Below are 17,892 nucleotides of genomic sequence, written 5' to 3'. Positions count from 1 at the left end.
AGCAGCTCAGCGAGGAGCAAGATCTAGTCATGATTACCTTGGTTGGAGAGGATGGGCTGAGGCAGGGAGGCTGAGGTGGGAGCTGCAGTGGGAGGGGAGCTGTTGGGTCTGACGCAGGGAGCAGCTGAGAGCCGGGAGTCATCAACCTGAGGAAGAGTACTGAATCAGCCCAGGAGAGGAAAAAAGGAAAGGAAGAACAGAAACGCTAAGGCCAGGGATGTGGAGGATGTTGAAAATTATCTCATACAATCCAATAGTAGGTATCATCATTGTACTTGAAGACCCAGGCTGAGGTTTCATGGGGGGTGTTAATGATCAGAGACCCTAAGGGATTCCATGGCTCAGTTTCCCCAAGAAAAGTTCCATCCTTGGCTGGCTCCCCCCACCCTAAAATGCTTACCTTCTTTTCCGTGTTGCTCAGTTTGGACTTGACATCCTTGGCTTTCTGAATTGCTTTCAGCACTTCCACAGTATCCAGCTCCTTCTCTGTGGTTGCTGCATCATCTAGACAGATCTACAGAGTCCAGAAAGTAGCTTACAGCATGGAGACCGGTAAAGCATGTTGGTAGAATGGTGAAATCCTGCTGTAAACTGGGTCTGAGCACCACTACAGGCTACAAGAGGATACTGGAAGCTAAGGGAGGCTTCCTAACTATCCTGGAATCACCTTGGAGGGCCCATGGAGGTTCCACATAGCTTAATCCATCTTCAGGAGTCCCTCTCCACCAAGAGGGGGCAGCAGCCTCTTGGGGAGTAGGAGAAGGGAGTGAATGTATTGTGTCTACTATAGGCAGAACACAGCAGAACTGACTGTCAAAGAGCCAAGAAGAGAACGTTTTGGACGAGGGGCTAGTGGGGCAAAGATAATGGTGTATGAAGAAGGCAGGAGTCCTATTCTGGAGAGCTGTGGATTACCATGTAGGCGGAAAGGTCACTGAAGCACAGTGCAAAAGCACTGGACAGGTGTTGGCATCAGGGAGTCAGGGGTGCTTTCTAGCTCTGGAGTCAAAAAAGGGAAGATACCTTTTCTGCCTGTTTGTTTATTTATTTAGAGACAGGGTCTTACTCTATCACCCAAGCTGGCCTTGAACTCTGGGCAACCCTCTTGCCTCAGATCCTGAGTTCAGGAATTACAAGTATAATCAATTATCTCCAGCAAGAGATGACATCTTATGAAAATTATCTTAGGGGCAATGTGGGCAAAGTGGCACTTGGTTGGGACAGAGAAGGGCTAGAGATAGACACAAACAGACCCTCAGATATCTTCTGGCCTGGGATCTGGAGGAAATAGGTTCCAAGGACTGGCGAGAGAATGGGAATGGGGATAAAGCCTGATGGAAGCTGAGGGGAAGGAGTACACCTGGGTAAGGACCTTGTTGGTTAGCATGGTGGCACTTGTACTGTCATAGCCAGTAGGTAGCAGGCACAGGACTGGATTGACTCAGTAAGGGGAAAAAAAAAACTCAAAGCTGGTAGTTAAGCATCAGGGTTACCAGCTGTCCAAGAAATCGGTAATTTTAGGCATCTTATTCTAGGCCCTTTGTCTAAAGTACCCAATATATTTCATTGCTTTTCTTTTTTGGTTTTTCAAGACAGGCTGTCCTGGAACTCAATCTGTAGACCAGGCTGGCCTTAAACTCAGAGATCCACCTGCCTCTGCCTCCTAAGTGCTGGGATTAAAGGCCTGTGCCACCACCACCCACCCGGCTTCCAGTGTATTTTTTAAAAGTTGAAGATAATCCCTCTGTGCCTATGTGTTCCTGGAGCCTACCTGGCCTGAAGTTCTGGCAGATATGAAGTCTGCTAGGGAACACATGACTGATGGGAGAAGGATGGGAAGTGCAGAGAGCCTTTTCATAGGGAGCAGTGGACTGGCAGATCTGAAAAGATGATGCCCTCTCAAGCAGACAAGGGCCTTGCTTTGCCTATGCAGACCTGCAATTTCCCCGCCAGTCTCTCTGGGCTCTGCTGGTGGTTCTGGGGCTTACCTCAGAGGCTCGTTCTCCGAACTGGGAGAGCACTTTGGTGCGGTAGTCAGGGATGATACTTAGAGGGTTGTTGAGCAAGGCCACTCGCTCCAGACATGGTAGGCTGCCTATGCTCTTGACCTCCTCCAACTGCAAGACAAAAGTGCCATTTGGCCACTTCTTCTAACACCTCAGCAACAAACTATACACTTGATGGTTGCTTTTAAGTGAAAGAGCCCTATTGGTTTTCTTTTCTTTAAGATAACAAACACCAAGGCCCAGCAATCCCAGATCCCTGAGGCCCTGAGGGCTAGGGCTCACCTGCTCAATCCTGTTGTCTCTGAGGTCCAGATTAACCAGAGAGTACAGTTTGTGTAGGCCGCTCAGACTCTCTAGGAAGTTGCCTGCCAGGTTTAGGGTTTTGACATTGCCCAGTTTGGTGTGCACACCTTCCAGGGAGGAGAGTTTGTTGTAGGACAGGTCAAGGTGTATGAGGTTGTATAGGTGCTGTAGTGGCAGAAGAAACACAGTGGCAGCACAGGTCAGGCCTCCAGACAAGGAACTGTGCCCCCTCAGACCAATTGCTTTGCAAGTCTTTTTGACAGCCATTGGGAAGAAAAGCCCGTCTTTCCTCTTCCACACGCCATAAGCCAGTGGTATCCCTTGCAGAGAGGTTAGGAGTAAGCACTGAAAACCAGTCTGCCTGCCACCACCACACTCTGCACTTTTCTAACACTTTGAAACTAAAACAGTCAGTGCATGCTTGCCACCCCGTAGGTTGCCATGCTTCCTCAGCCTCTGGACCCATCAAGAGAGCAGGTCCTAGAGAGCTGGTAGGCAGACATTACCTGTAGGTTGTCCACAACTAGTACTCCATTGTGACTCAGGTCCAGGTACTCTATCTTTGGGATCAGTTTCTTAGGAAAGGAAAGAATGTCTAGTGTTACTCAAGGGGGCAGGAAGGACCCTACACAGTCCATGTACCCAGTGGCTAAACACACATTTTAGGCCGGCTTATCTTTACAGGGCCACTGATATCCCCCAATGCCCACTCAGCAGAAATCCAAAGGACTGGCTTAAGTAATACAAATGGCAGTGTCCCCAAAAGACAAGGGACCTGTGCTTTTTTAACCCTGCTTACCCCCACAGGATAACAAAAAGAATCACTCTAACACAGGCAAACCTGTATTCTAGGCAATGAGTTTTCTGCTATTTCATCATTTACCATGGTTTGGCAATATTAAGTGCATACATAGTTCATATGCTTTGCTTGGTTTTAAAACATTTTAAAACATTCTCACTCTGAAATTTAACTTAAAAACTACAAACAATGTATAGCACACTGAATAGATTTTTTTGTGGGCCTTCAGAAAAAGTAAAATATAATAGTCATTCCTAGGGTCTGGGAGGTTTGGAAGCCTTGGTAGGCTGCTGTAAGCATACCACAGATTCGTCAATCTCAGAGATGCTGTTGTGGCTCAGGTCTAGAGTGGTCAATGCTTGCCATGTAGGGATGACAGCAGTCACAGGGCCTTCAAGGGTTGCGCCTTCAGGCTCCCACTCATCAAATTCTGAGGCTTCAGGAACAAGGACTTCCTGCATAAGAACATCTGTTGAGCCCTCACGCAATACTAAGTAGAACACGCTATCGTTGCAAAATTTAAGGAAGAGCTGGAGCATATTTAGCATGTGGAAATGAGCTTGCATTAAAAAAGGGCTTTGGTTTATGTGTCTTAAAGCGATTGTGAAATAAATGAAAGGCTTAGAATATGTTCTGGTCCTGTGACTTCAGGAACAAATGTTAGTCAAGCCCCCTGGGCCTCTGCTATGCAGTAATATCTTTCCTGGCTTAACCTTCAGAGGCTGAAGGTCTGAATTCATGGTGTTGCCAGGCAACCATGCTTTCAGAATGGTCTCCACTGTGGACATCAGATCCCTTAACCATAACTTCACAGGGAGAGAATGATCACCAAGACGAGAGCAGCAGCACAGAGCATCAGGAGAGGGAGGCAGTTCTTGGTTTGACTTTTGATGCCTATAAGACATCTTATATGGGATTACCCCAAGTTCCTTTAGCTACATGGAAAGGAGTACTTCCCAGAGGACAAGGTAGCTGAAATGTTGCTGCACCTGATAAGCCTCTTTGCCAATGCAGCAATCCAAATCAGACCAAATTAAACAGAATTAGAAAAAGCCCACTTTAATCGTTAAAATGCTCCCAGATGATTTTCTGGCTCCCCAGAGATCTGGGGGGCAATTTAAATACCCTGTGGGAGTGGTCTTGAGCATCTCTGGGAGAGGAGCCTTGTTTGGTGGGTTTCCTGGGATGGAGTAGGATTTGGGGAGAGATGGGGGAGAAGTATTGAGATGGAACTTCCACCAGAATATTCCAGACTCTGTGTAAATGGATGCCAGGGGCTGAGGTGGAGTTTCTACCAGAACAGTATCTGCACTCTGCTCTCTCTACAGAGTGTTCCTTTGAGTCAACAGTCTCAAGAGAAAGAAATTTTTTTTCTTCTTTTTTTTTTGGGGGGGGTTTTCGAGACAGGGTTTCTCTGTGTAGCTTTGGAGTCTATCCTGGCACTCGCTCTGGAGATCTGCCCGCCTCTACCTCCCGAGTGCTGGGATTAAATGAGTGTGCCACCAATGCCCGGCGAGAAAGAATTTTCAACAAACCCAAATCTTGATCAAAAGTCACAAAATATACTACTATATACTAGGGAGGATTTTAGCATTACTATGATGATATCTACATAATGGTAAAAGAAACTCCCTACATTATCAGCTGGGCTATTTCTGTTACCATGTCCAAACAGGGTCCTGCCCTTCTGCACCTCACCTCTTCAAGTCCATGGAGGATGATACAAATGAGTGCTAAGGTGATGCTTGCTGGAAGCTCCATCAGCTTCACTAACAAAGGCTATGCCCCACAGGCCAGGTCCACCACAAACACAAAGGCAGAGCTCACCTTCATAGACGTTGCTGAGAATCTGACACTCATTGTAGCTAAAGTTGGCTTGGAGGTGACCAGCCCCCGGATTTGCTTAGCATCACAATGACTTATCTGGAACAAACAACAGCTGTGTCTCAGAAATGGCATCTTGGCTCCTCAGAAACCCCAGGAACTAGATGTTCATCCCACAGGCAAGCTCAAATCCCTAGATAAGAGATGACTCAAAACTTGGCTTCTTTTATTCTCCAGTGCTACTCAGTGCTGATAAACATTTTAAACATCGAGTAAGAAAGGTATCTAGCCAGGCATGGTAGTGCTCACCATTAACCCCAGAACTCAAGAGGCAGAGGCAGGTAGATCTCTGTGAGTTTGAGGCCAGCCTGGTCTACATAGTGAGACAGCCAGAGCTATGTAGTGAGACCCTACATAGTCAAAAATGGACTCAGGCTCATTATGAGCCACAAATTCCATTTTCGTGGCTAAGGGATACCCGGAGCTTGCCAAGTGGACAGAAAAGGTGTGACAGGGAGTCAGTGGCGGAGAACAAGGGATGCTTTCCTGTGTGGCACATGAACGTCTCCTGCTTATCCACCTGCCCAATGCCCTCTGGTTTCTGGGATTCAGTCAAAATCAACACCCTGGCCTAATTTCCCCATCCCCCCAAGTCTCAGTTTCCTCCATTGTAAATTGAGAACAAAAGCATCCACACTTCACAGAGAAGTTGGGGAGACTCAATCAAGAACTCATGGGCACTGGGTAGAGCTGAAGACAAAAGCCAGGTTCAGGAAACACATGTCTTTATTGTATAAAAAACGGCTTTTATTGTTCACTACTGACCTCCCTTTCTTTTTAAAATTGACAACAAAATTAGTGTTTTGTTTTGCTTTTTTGTTTTTTTCAAGACAGGATTTCTCTGTGGCTTTTGGAGGCTGTCCTGGAACTAGTCTTGTAGACCAGGCTGGTCTCAAACTCACAGACAGCCGCCTGTCTCTGCCTCCCGAGTGCTGGGACTAAAGGTGTGCACCACCAACGCCCGGCGACAACAAAATTAGTGTTAAGAACCAGAATTCAGGCTGGGTGTTGGTGACACACACCTTTAGTCCCAGCACTCGGGAGGCAGAGACAGGCGGATCTCTGTGAGTTTGAGGCCAGCCTGGTCTCCAGAGCGAGTGCCAGGATAGGCTCCAAAGTTATACAGAGGAAACCCTGTCTCAAAAAACCAAAACCAAAAAAAAAGAACCAGAATTCAGTAGGAAGTAATATAGAGCACTAGAGCACTTCTGGTTAGGTGTGGGTGTCATAGATGGCAAAGACCCTTCAACGCTTTTTGACTTGGAAAACAAAGACTTGGCCTTTAGGATGATTTCCGTGACTTCTACCTGAATAACCCATGTTCCTGCCTCCGTGAGAGGCCAGAGGGAACTAGGCTCTGGTGTGTTGCTCTCTCAAACTTTTTGCTGCCTACAACAGAGATGGAGAACTACAAACCAGCTAAGGGCAGAAAAGGCCTCTTTCTGGCTTGATTTACTTGGATAGAATCTGCCAACATATCGCCAAATATGAAAGCAACAGTAACTTGTCACTTGCTACCACAACTACTCCCTACATACAGACAATAATGCAGATGCTGCTGTGCAGGCTCAGCCCTGCCTGCTCATGAGCAGCCTTGGCCCTTACCTCCACCTGATGAAGAGACTTGAATATAGAAAGATCAAAGGGCAGGAGTTGCTCCTGAATATTGCTGGTCCCAAAAGGTCCTTCTGTGCCAGAAACCTGAGGCCAAAGATGGACTTAAATTAGGGATGCTGTAGTAACCACTCCGGTTCTGCACTCTTGGGTCAATGTGGCCACTTCCAAGGTACTCAGAAAATGGGCCATGACGCCCCCTGGTGTTCACAGGCAGAAGCACAATACCAAGAATTTCACCCCACCCACTGAGAGTCCCCAGCTTTGGTCTCTACACACTGCCAGCTGCTGAGCTGTCAGCATCAGAGCCAACTGAGACTCCACAACTACACGGCTGCATCTTTACCTTAAGGTACTTAAGGCGACAGGTGAAGTCTAGGATGTGCCCAAGGTCAGTCTTGGCATCACCGCTGGCACAAGTAGGCTTTCCTTGCTGCAGCTGCTCCGTGACAGCATAGAGTTGCAAGGGCCTGAGGGCAAAGACCTCGCCAGCTCCCAGAAGCTGTTCTCCTGTAACAGCCAAACCCAAGGGTGAGTGTCCAGCCCCAGTCCCAGCTTGCTGTACAGCAAGGAATAGAAGCAACAAGCCAAAAGTCAATAAGCATGCAGCAAGCACTTATGACAGGCACCCCTCCACCCACCATGCAAAGCTAGTCTTAGGTACACACGAGCAACCCTTCGGAGCTCACTCTGGACACAGGGCCTTCCTAGACACACGATGAGAGAGAGGATGGGCTGTGGGACCGGGGAGCCATCCTGAAGAGTGAGGCTGAGTGGAGATCTAAGGCACTAAGCCAAGAGGAGGCTGGGGAGGCAGTGCTCTAGGTGTCACAACTACTCTGCAGCCTCTAATATGCAGAGACTAAGGTCAACTGTAGACCTAAGATGCCAGTGCTCAGACCTTAAATTGCTCCTTCTAGCAGGTTCCTGAGCTTCTGACCACTAGCATCCTTACCTTTACCTCATGAAAGGCAGTAAGATACTAAATGTAAGACTGTTGGCAGGGAGTGTTCATTCCACTACTGTTAATTGTTAATATGACCATGACCCAAGATTGGCTTCTAATTACAATCTGAACACTTCAAAGCATGGACAAATCAGGTGCAAGATGGCAGCATGCCAGCCACCTTTCAATGCCCCATGTGGCTTGGGAATAGATCCTGAGACTTAGGTGAGTCCCAGGCACTCACCTTACACAAGCCTGGCTACCTGAGTTTGATCCCCAGAACCTACATAAAGGCGGAAGGAGAGAACTGACTCTATCAAGTTGTCCTCTGATCCCCACATGTGTGCTGTGACACACGTGCCCACATACACATACCCCACAATAAAATTACAATAAAGAATCTTAAGCAAGAAGGATCCTCACCTGCAGGGTAAGTAGGTGGGTAGACTTGGCTGAGGACTAGGGCCAGGGCCAGGGACTTGACACTCAAGGAGGTGGGACCTGGCTAGGACCTAACAGATGAGTTTGGTGCCACCCTGGGCCTACAGCTACCAACTAGACTAGACAAATGGTCCTCAGCATTTCAAGAGCCAACGGTTATGTACCTTTTTCAAAGAGTTCTTCAGCCAGCGCTGCAGTGATACCATTTATTTCCTGTGGAGGAAACAAACCCGACAGTTAGAAGTCCACCTGCCCCATCACTGGAACTGCACACTCCCTGCTATCTACTCACTTTGCTCCTGCAGTGCCAACTCGAGATCTCAGGAATGTCTAACCTTTTGACACTGCAATAAGACACTGTCCACTACAAAATTTATGCTTGAGAACCGCACAATCAAATAAAAATACAATCACAAGAAACATCTTGTAATGTCTTAAGTAAGTTTTGTGTTGGGTTGCATCCATAGCTATCCTAGACCACACATAGCCTGCAGGTAGCAAGTAGGACACAGTTCTAGACGGTGAACAACTAAAGGAGAGAGAAAACCTAGAATGAAGCAAGGAGCTTAGAAAAAGAACTGTTTCCAGATATATGAAGATCTGAACGGTTTCCTAAAAAGCAACTCCAAGTCTGCACAGGCACTGGCTGAGTGTACTGTGTCCCAGGAGCCAGCAAAGCTTGACTTGTGCCAAGGCTGACTGGGGAGCCAGCAGCTCCCTAAACTGACACCCCAGGAGAGGGTGTGGCAGAGAAGACATCCTGTTTCTTTTGGAAAAGAGGCCCTGATTATCCAGGTAGAATACATGACTCTGCATTGCCAACTTTCCCTAGGAATGACTATTTTCTCCTTCTCTCATGTCAAATGTTTCTTCAAAGAGAAGACACTAAGCCAGTTGTGGTGGCCTGCGCCTTTAATCCCAGCACTCGGGAGGTAGAGGTAGGCTGATCTCTGTGAGTTTGAGGCAAGCCTGGTCTACAGAGCAAGTGCCAGGACAGCCAGGTCTGTTACACAGAGAAACTTTGTCTCAAAAAACAAAAACAAAACAGAGAGAGAGAGAGAGAGAGAGAGAGACAGAGAGAGAGAGAGAGAGAGAGAGAGAGAGAGAGAGAGAGAGAGAGAGAGAGAGAGAGAACGAGTGGATATTTGTCTTTTTCCTGTGCTCATTCCTTCCAGATCACAGCTGTACCACAAAGCTGGGTCACTATAAAGATGCATCAAGGGGTTTTCCAAATGACACAAATAGGCATGGCAAGAACCAGTCCTTACATTAACAGCTAACATGTTGGCTTTAAGTTATATCAGACAATGGCTAAGTACTCGATAGGTCCTGGCTCACTGGCATCTCCTACCACCCTACAAGAGGAAACTGTTACCTTGTACCATGTTACACAGATGAGCAAACACAGGTGGAAAGCTTTAGGGACACTCCAGTTTTATGTGGCTATAAACCAGCAAAGCTACACTCAAGCACTTGATCTTGGTCCTCTCTGAACATAACCAATTGCCTCTGCACTCAAAATAATCACAGGCTCCAGAGAGATGGCTCAATGGTTAAGAACACTTGTTACTCTTCCAGGGAACTTAGGTTTGGAGTCACATGGTGGCTCACACTATTGGTAACTCCAGCTTCAGGGAATTTAACCTCCTCAGGCACCAGGCACAGGCCTGGTACACATACATACATGTTGGCAAAACACTCAGACACATAAAATACTAAAAATCTAAAGAAAAACAAAAACAAAAAAACAAAACAAACCAATTGTGGTTTGGAGATCCACACCAAAACCTTTAGCTCTGCCTCCCACAGGTAAGAAATTAAATTGACTGATAGCAGTCCACATGTCTTTTTGTAAACAAGTCCAGATGGAGGCTGCAAATAACCCCTTGCAATTCACAGGAACATTGCTGCCACTAGGACACACAATTTACGTATTTATGGGACTTAAAAAGGACCAGGTTGAGGGGACAGGGTGTTCTTTTCCTGTTTTTCTCGTTAGTTGTTTGTCTCTTCTTTCCTATAATCTTTTATACATCATAGCTACTCCCTTCAAATACCGGGAACTGAATCTGGGGCCCCTATCACTGAACTACAGCAACCAGCCTTTTTGTGTTTTGTTTTGAGATAGAATCTCTAAGTTACATGAGTGGCTTCAAATTCTGAATCCTTCTACCACAGCCTCCCAAGAAGCTTGGATATGAGCCCTTCACCCAGCTCACAACAGCAATTTTAACAGTTGTGTATGTGCAATAAGCATGTCCTCCCAGCCTGCACATACTTTTGTCCTTTGTTCAGGTGGCTTTCTTAACATAGTGAGGTTTTTCACTGTTCATTTAACTTATAATGTTTTCCTTTGAGACTGAGATCACTTCTGTGACACCAAGAATGTAAGACTCTTATCCCAGTTTTCTCGTGACCCTATGATCTTTAAAAACTGTGTTGATTTGGTTTGGTTTGGTTTATATGTATTGCAAGAATTGTTCCTCTCCTACCTACCCACTCCTCAGTGTACAAAAGCCAAAGAGAGAAGATAAGCCACCGCACCCCAGCATTCGAGAGCTCGGGGTACAGGTCAAAATGCAAAAGGCTAACAGAGGAGCAGGATTCCAGCCAGCATGGCTATGGCTTCTCTGACGCTCAACTTCACAGTTTCTTACAACCTCCTAGACCCCGTTAGTTTCCCCTGGCAGCTGTGAGGATCTGCAGTCAACGAAAAGCTTGGAAAGCTTGTTACAAACACGTCTCCTACACACTTCTTTCCTATCTTCCTATAGCCAGCCCCACATAGTGCTGAGGTCCCAGGGGCTGCCAGTCTACACTTACCTCAACTCCCCAGGCCTCTCAGGCACTGGATAGGCACGAGGGGCCCATTAGAGGGCTCTTGAGAAAAAGGGCTTCCTGCCCTGTCCTCAGTGCCAGGCAGGCCTCACCTTCCACGGTCCATTTTTTGGGCAACTGGTGTTAATTCAGAGTCATGCTGTATGACAGCCCTGCTAAGGGTCAGGGCCATATCTTCCAGAAGACTCGGGGAACACTGCTATCAGGAGCCAAGAGCAGTGCTGTAACTTCTGAGGAATCTCAAAAGCAAACTGTAACAATCTCTCTCCACTCTGGGCACAGGAAGAGCACACTGTTGGCCTTCCTACTTGGTTTCCTCAGGCTGACCTTCACCTTAAGAGAGAGCCTGAACTGGAGGAATGCAGAAATTCCTCACCCTGCAAACCTAGAACACTAGCTTCCTCTGGTCAAACTGCACCTGTGGGCGAAGGGTCCAGAGTCAGGCTTCTGTGTACCCCAGGAAGAAACAGGGCAGGGGGCTCAGTAGGCCCTGAGCCCAGCTATTGCCTCTCATGTAGAGTAACCTGTGGGAACTCGTAGCTCTCTACATGCTGTATTGTATTTGCACTGAGGGACCTGAAGTGCTTTGGGGTGACATGAACTGTAAAATAACATTCAACATGAGATATGTCACAGACTTCATCAGTCATGCCACTGCGACCAGGACCACGTGTCAGTGTGCACACTTGGGAAAAAGGTGTTTTCTCTCATATCCCACCACCTGTGGTGATATTTTGTTTATGATCTAACAAATAAAGGTTGTCTGAAGATCAGAGTGCAAAGCTAGCCACACTAATCAGCCACAGAGGCCAGGCAGTGGTAGTACACACCTTTAATCCCAGCAGCCACACTAGTCAGCCACAGAAGCAAGGCAGTGGTGGTGCACACCTTTAACCCTAGCAGCCACACTAGTCAGCCACAGAGGCCAGGCAGTGGTGGTGCACACCTTTAATCCCAGCAGCCACACTAGTCAGCCACAGAGGCCAGGCAGTGGTGGTGCACACCTTTAATCCTAGCAGCCACACTAATCAGCCACAGAGGCCAGGCAGTGGTGGTGCACACCTTTAATCCTAGCAGCCACACTAATCAGCCACAGAGGCCAGGCAGTGGTGGTGCACACCTTTAATCCTAGCAGCCACACTAATCAGCCACAGAGGCCAGGCAGTGGTGGTGCACACCTTTAATCTCAGCACTAGAAAGGAATATAAGGCAGGAGGTGACAGGAGCTCAGTGCAGTCTGGAGATGCAGTATGAGGATAGGATTGTCCTTTCGATCTGAGCATTGGTAGAGGTGAGAACTCTCTAGTGACTGGCCGCTTTGCTTCTGATCTTCAGCTTTAACCCTAATATTTGTCTCTGGGTTTTTATTATTAAGACCAACTAGAATTTGTGCTACACTCTCTCATTTTTTTTTTTTAGATTTTATTTATTTATTATGAATACAACATTCTGCTTCCATGTATACCCGCACACCAGAAGAAGGCACCAGATCTCATAATGGATGGTTGTGAGCCACCATGTGGTTGCTGGGAATTGAACTCAGGACCTCTGGGAGAGCAGTCGGTGCTCTTAACCTCTGAGTCATCTCACCAGCCCACACTCTCTCATTTTTAAAAAAATCTGTTGTGCTGGGAAGGAATCCAGGCCCTTTCCCATTCTAGATAAGCAGTTTACCTTAGTTATACCTCCTCTTTGGGCTTCATGTCAACACCAAATGGACTAGTTAGGCTATTTATATTTTCAGCCTGCCTAGTTACAGAGATAAGTGTACCCCCAAATACATATGCTGATGCTCAATTAGAAACCCCTGACACCTCTGCTTGGCTCATGCTAAAGCAGTGGCTGTCAGTGGGCATTAACCAGACATTAATCACATGCTACTGAGGCCATCACCCAGATGTGATCTGGATACATGCTATGGGTTGAGGGCCCTTGTCTAGCTTTCATTTTGTGCCAGCAGGAGTCAGGCATATTATATGTGATTCAACTTTAAGCAAAAATTCCCCACTGAAGAATTCACATATAAACTTTAAAGAACTTCAAGACTATAAGTTGAAAAGCAAACATACAAAACAGGCTTGTTATTGCTCACAACCTCAGCCCCTTGCAACTAAAACAAATTGTAAAAATAAAATGGATCTAAAGCCAACACGAAGAAAGTCGACAGCTTCATTTCAAATTTAAAATTCTTCCTGGTTATAGCCAAGTGGGTTTAAAATAAGGAAATGATATAAACATTTCCTTGGAAGAACAAGGACTGAGTATCTTTCCTTACCAGAGCTGCCCACTATGGTGACACAGGGTGAGCCCTGACCCATCCCTCTTTAAAGCCTCAGACATTCACTGCACAATCTCATGCAGGCTCCAAAAGGGCCCCAGATTATCACCCTCCAGCTCATAAAACAGAACAGGGCACAGAAAAGTTAAATGACTGACTTGGAATTAACTGGTTGAAATGAACAGATCTGGGAGACAGGCTTGGCTCTACTTCCAAGTCCACTGTGAAGTATCCTACCTCAGAATGATTCTGGTTATGATAATCCATGGCACTGCATTCTCCTGAGTATGAAAACTAGACATTCTGGGATGGGATTTATGGCTGTGAGTCTAGGAAGCTAAGAATGCAGCTATCTAGTGGAGCAGGAAACAAAGGCTGCACCATCCCTTAAATCCCTACTTCTGAGTTGGCTGCGGAGAGAAATGATGCTTTTTCCCTTGTCACTGAAATCCAAATGATGAAAGAATCAAACTGGACCCCTACTTTATACTATATACAAAGATGAACTCAAAATGGGTCAAAGTCCTAAATGTAAAAAAAAAAAAAACTCGTCCATTGCAGTACATTGTGCTTCACAGAGACAGTGCCGGGGCAAGCGTGAGCCGTCTGGGCACTGGACAACTCTGTGCCTCGAGGATGAAAATCAAGTAAACGTGGGCAAAAGAGATCCTAAGAAGCAGAGAGGCAAAATGTCCTCATATGCATTCTTTGTGCAAACCTGCCGGGAGGAATAGAAGAAGCACCCGGATGCTTCTGTCAACTACAAGAGTTCTTGAAGAAGTGCTCAGAAAGGTGGAAGTCCATGTCTTCTAAAGAAAAGGGGAAATTTGAAGACATGGCAAAGGCTGACAAGGCTCGTTATGAAAGAAAAGTGAAAACTTACATCCTCCCCAAAGGAGAGACCAAAAAGAAGTTCAAGGACCCCAATGCACCCAAAAGGCCTCCTTCGGCCTTCTTCTTGTTCTGTTCTGAGTATCGCCCAAAAATCAAAGAACACCCAGGCTTGTCCATTGGTGATGTTGCAAAGAAACTGGGAGAGATGTGGAACAACACTGCTGCAGATGACAAGCAGCCCTACCAAAAAAAAGGCTGCCAAGCTGAAGGATATTGCTGCTTACAGACCTAAAGGAAAACTGGATGCAGCGAAAAAGGGGGTGGTTAAGGCAGAAAAGAGCAAGAAAAAGAAGGAAGAGGAAGATGAGGATGAGGAAGAGGAGGAAGAAGAGGAAGATGAAGAAGATAATGAATAAGTTGGTTTTTTTTTTTTTTTTGGTCTATAAAGCATTTAACCCCCCTGTATATAACCCACTCCTTTTAAAGAAAAAAGTTGAAATCTAAGGTTGTGTAAGATTTGCTTTTAAAGTGTATAGTGTCTTTTTTTTGTATAGTTAACACACTACAGAATGTGTCTTTAGATAGCCCTGTCCTGGTGGTATTTTCAATAGCCACTAACCTTGCCTGGTACAGTCTGGGGGCTATAAATTGGCATGGAAATTTAAAGCAGGTTCTTGTTGGTGCATAGCACAAATTAGTTATATATGGGGACAATAGCTTTTTTGTTGTTGTTTTTTTGTTTGTTTTTGGGTTTTTTTTTGCCATCTTCAGTTGTCTCTGATGCAGCTTATACGAAGATAATTGTTCTGTTAACTGAATACTATTCTGTAATTACAAAAAAAATTGTTGACATTCTGAATGTTTCTAAGTAAATACAATTAAAAAAAACTCGTAAGAGAAAATGTAATTATAAATTTTTGTGACACTAATTAGTCAATGGTTTCTCAGATATGGCACCAAAAATACAAGTGACCAAAATATATAAAAAATGAACTTTGTCAAAATCTAAAACATGTATGCTTCAAAAAAATACTACCAAGGGCTCAGTGGTTAAGAAAACTTGCTGCTCCTGCAGAGGACCAGGGTTCAAGTCCCAGCACCCATTTAGGTAACAACTGTCCATAACTCCAGTGCCAGGGGATCTGAACCATCTTCTGGCTTCCACAGGCACTACACACATGGTGCATAGACATATATTGAGGCAAAACACCCATAAACATAAAATAAAAATAAATAAATATTTTTAAAGGATATTATCAGGTAAAGGAAGCCAGGTGTGGTGGTACATGCCTATAATCACAACACTCAGGAGGCTGAGGCAGAAGGATGGTAAGTTTGAGGCCAGCTTGTTCTTATATGGTTCTAAGCCATCTATGTAGAGACCATGTCCCATGAAACAACAACAAAATAAAGTGAAAGGCTGTGGGTAGAGCTCAATGTAGTCCATGTTTAGTATGTAAAAGGCAGCGCGCGCGCGCACACACACGCTCACGCACACAAAGAATAAAGGGTTAAAAACCAAACCAAACCAAAAAACCTTCGTGGAACGTAAGTTATTCGCATATCACACTTCTGATAAGGGTCTAGCATCCAGAATATATAAAGAACTCTTAGAACTCAACAAAAAGAAAACCAAAAAAAAAAGGGGGGGGGGAGGGACACAAAAGGGCTGGAGAGATACTTAACGGTTATGAGCACTGCCTGCTCTTCCAGAGGACCTGGTTCAATTCTTAGCACCCACATGGCAACTCTACCCTGTTTGTAACTTTATCCAGGGCTTCTGACACACTCACACAGACATATATGCAGGCAAAACACCAATGCACATAAAATAAAAATAGATTATAAAAAAAGAAAGAAAAACCTAATGTTACAAGGACAAGGATTTAAACCCATTTCTCCAAAGATACAAATGGCCAATAAGCATATTTAAAAAAGTCTCAGCATCATTAATCATGGTGCAACTGCAAGCCAAAACCACAATGGAACTACTTCACAACTACTATGACAACTAGGAAAAAAACAAAGACAAGTGCAAGTGCAGGTAAGGGTGTGGGGAAATGGAGCCTATACATTGTGACTGAAAATGGAAAAAGAATCTGGTGCTTCCTCAAAAAGTCATGGGTTACTATATAACTCACCTTCCTCTTCTGGGTATAACCAGTAGGTATGTAACACACATTTACATAAAACCTTATGCAGTAGTCTTCCCCAATTCCCTTTATCCAACTTCATTTTCTGGGGTTATTCATGGTTGACTACAGTCCAAAATTGTTAAATGAAAAATGTCAGAAATAAAAAATTCGTAAGTTTAAAATTGCACACCACTATGAGTACCATGAACTCCCCAGTTGTTCTACTCTGTCCCTCCTGGAACATGAGTCGGTCTTTTGTCCAGCATACCTACTTAATATATTCAGCACTTAGTAGTCTACTAATTTTTAGCAGCCATCTTGGCTACCACAGTATTGAGATGCATGTGTTTAAATAACTTTTACTTGAATTTAGAACAGTCTGAATATGTGGGAATTCAGATAAGACCCAAGACAAGTCTTAAAGTATCTCCAAAGAGAAAAGATAAAAAGTTTCTAATTTGGGGCTAGAGAGACGGCTCAGAGGTTAAGAGCACTGGCTGTTCTTCCTGAGGTCCTGAATTCAATTCCTAGCAACCACATGGTGGCTCACAACCATCTGTAATGAGATCTCGTGTCCTCTTTAGTTATGTAGACAGAATACTATATACATGATAAATAAAATTTTTAAAAAGTTTTTAATTTAATAAGAAAATAAATTAGTTAAGATCTACAGTAAAAATGAACCTTCTATCCAGAAAATTGTGAAGAAGAAATTCCTGCTAGATTTGCTGTGATACTTCAAACTGAAAAAGTTATGGTTAGAATATATAACCATAGAAATAGGATAGAAAAAACAATGGATTTGTATATGCATATGAAGGAAAGAACACAGTAGGGTTCAGCGTTAGCCTTGGTTTTAGCTGTCTCCTGGAGTCCTTCCAATGTATTCATTATCTCAGATAAGGGGATGATGAATGGAGAAACACAATATGGTAAGGCAGTCCTTCCTCAGGCATGGAGAGCATGCTCTAAAACCCACAGATGCCCAAAACTATACAGTTCATATACTCCATCCTTTCCCATAAATGCATACTCATGCTAAAGTCTAATCTAAAATAAGGCAGAGCCAAACATTAATATCCTAAAATAAAATTGTTAAAACAATATGTTGTAATACAAATTATGTAATGTGTTCTCTCAAAGTATCTTTTACTTTTGTCTATCAGGAAATACTTCCAGGAAGCACTTCATTGCCAGCATCATGACTCAGGTGCTCTGGGTTTTTACTGCATAAAATCAGTTACCCGGACACAGCACTGTGACACTGGAGCACTTGCTCTGACGACTGAGATGGCTACTATTAAGTGATGTATGTATAGTATGCGTATACCAGACAAAGAGCTGAGTTTGTGAAAGAGTTCACCACACTACTCAGAATGGTACATTTAAAACTCATGAATTGTTTACTTCTGGAATTTTCCATTTAACATTTTCAAACCATGGTTGCCAGGAGGCAACAGAAACTATGGGATTCAAACTCAGATTAAAAAGGGATTTCTAAATGTATATCCAAAGATATGCTAGTCATAAAAGGTCTAAAAGATTAATGCTACAACATGACTGGACCCTAGAATTAAATTAAGTTGCTAAATGTTACATGAACTACTTATACAAAACACCGAGAACAAGCAAACTCCTAGAGGCAGAAAGTGAGGCAGTGAGTGCCAAGGGCTGGGGAAAGGAAAGGACAGACACTGCACTAAATACAGGGCTGTGTTGTGGGTGATGAAGTGTTCTGGAATTAAGACAGCAATGTTCATTTCACAACTTTGTGGATCTACTAAAAACTATTGGATTGTATACTTACAGTGAAT

At 44.7% G+C, this 17,892-nt stretch overlaps 1 protein-coding gene across 3 annotated transcripts in view; it reads right to left on the bottom strand.

The window, feature by feature from the left end:
* Nucleotides 1–17,892, bottom strand: part of Nisch (nischarin) — a 38,679-nt gene that overhangs the window by 14,125 nt on the left and 6,662 nt on the right. For all 3 annotated transcript variants that reach the window (XM_027389534.2, XM_027389535.2, XM_027389536.2), the window contains exons 4-13: nucleotides 8,158–8,206; nucleotides 6,953–7,116; nucleotides 6,598–6,693; nucleotides 4,936–5,031; nucleotides 3,411–3,563; nucleotides 2,816–2,884; nucleotides 2,289–2,474; nucleotides 1,989–2,117; nucleotides 401–514; nucleotides 38–146 (exon numbers count right to left, since the gene is read on the bottom strand). In XM_027389534.2, coding sequence (XP_027245335.2) covers nucleotides 38–146; nucleotides 401–514; nucleotides 1,989–2,117; nucleotides 2,289–2,474; nucleotides 2,816–2,884; nucleotides 3,411–3,563; nucleotides 4,936–5,031; nucleotides 6,598–6,693; nucleotides 6,953–7,116; nucleotides 8,158–8,206 — 1,165 coding nt within the window. The remainder of the gene's footprint in view (nucleotides 1–37; nucleotides 147–400; nucleotides 515–1,988; nucleotides 2,118–2,288; nucleotides 2,475–2,815; nucleotides 2,885–3,410; nucleotides 3,564–4,935; nucleotides 5,032–6,597; nucleotides 6,694–6,952; nucleotides 7,117–8,157; nucleotides 8,207–17,892) is intronic.

Source organism: Cricetulus griseus (assembly GCF_003668045.3).
Source record: "Cricetulus griseus strain 17A/GY chromosome 1 unlocalized genomic scaffold, alternate assembly CriGri-PICRH-1.0 chr1_1, whole genome shotgun sequence".
NCBI lineage: Eukaryota > Metazoa > Chordata > Mammalia > Rodentia > Cricetidae > Cricetulus > Cricetulus griseus.
This window is presented reverse-complemented; position numbering and strand designations above follow the sequence as displayed.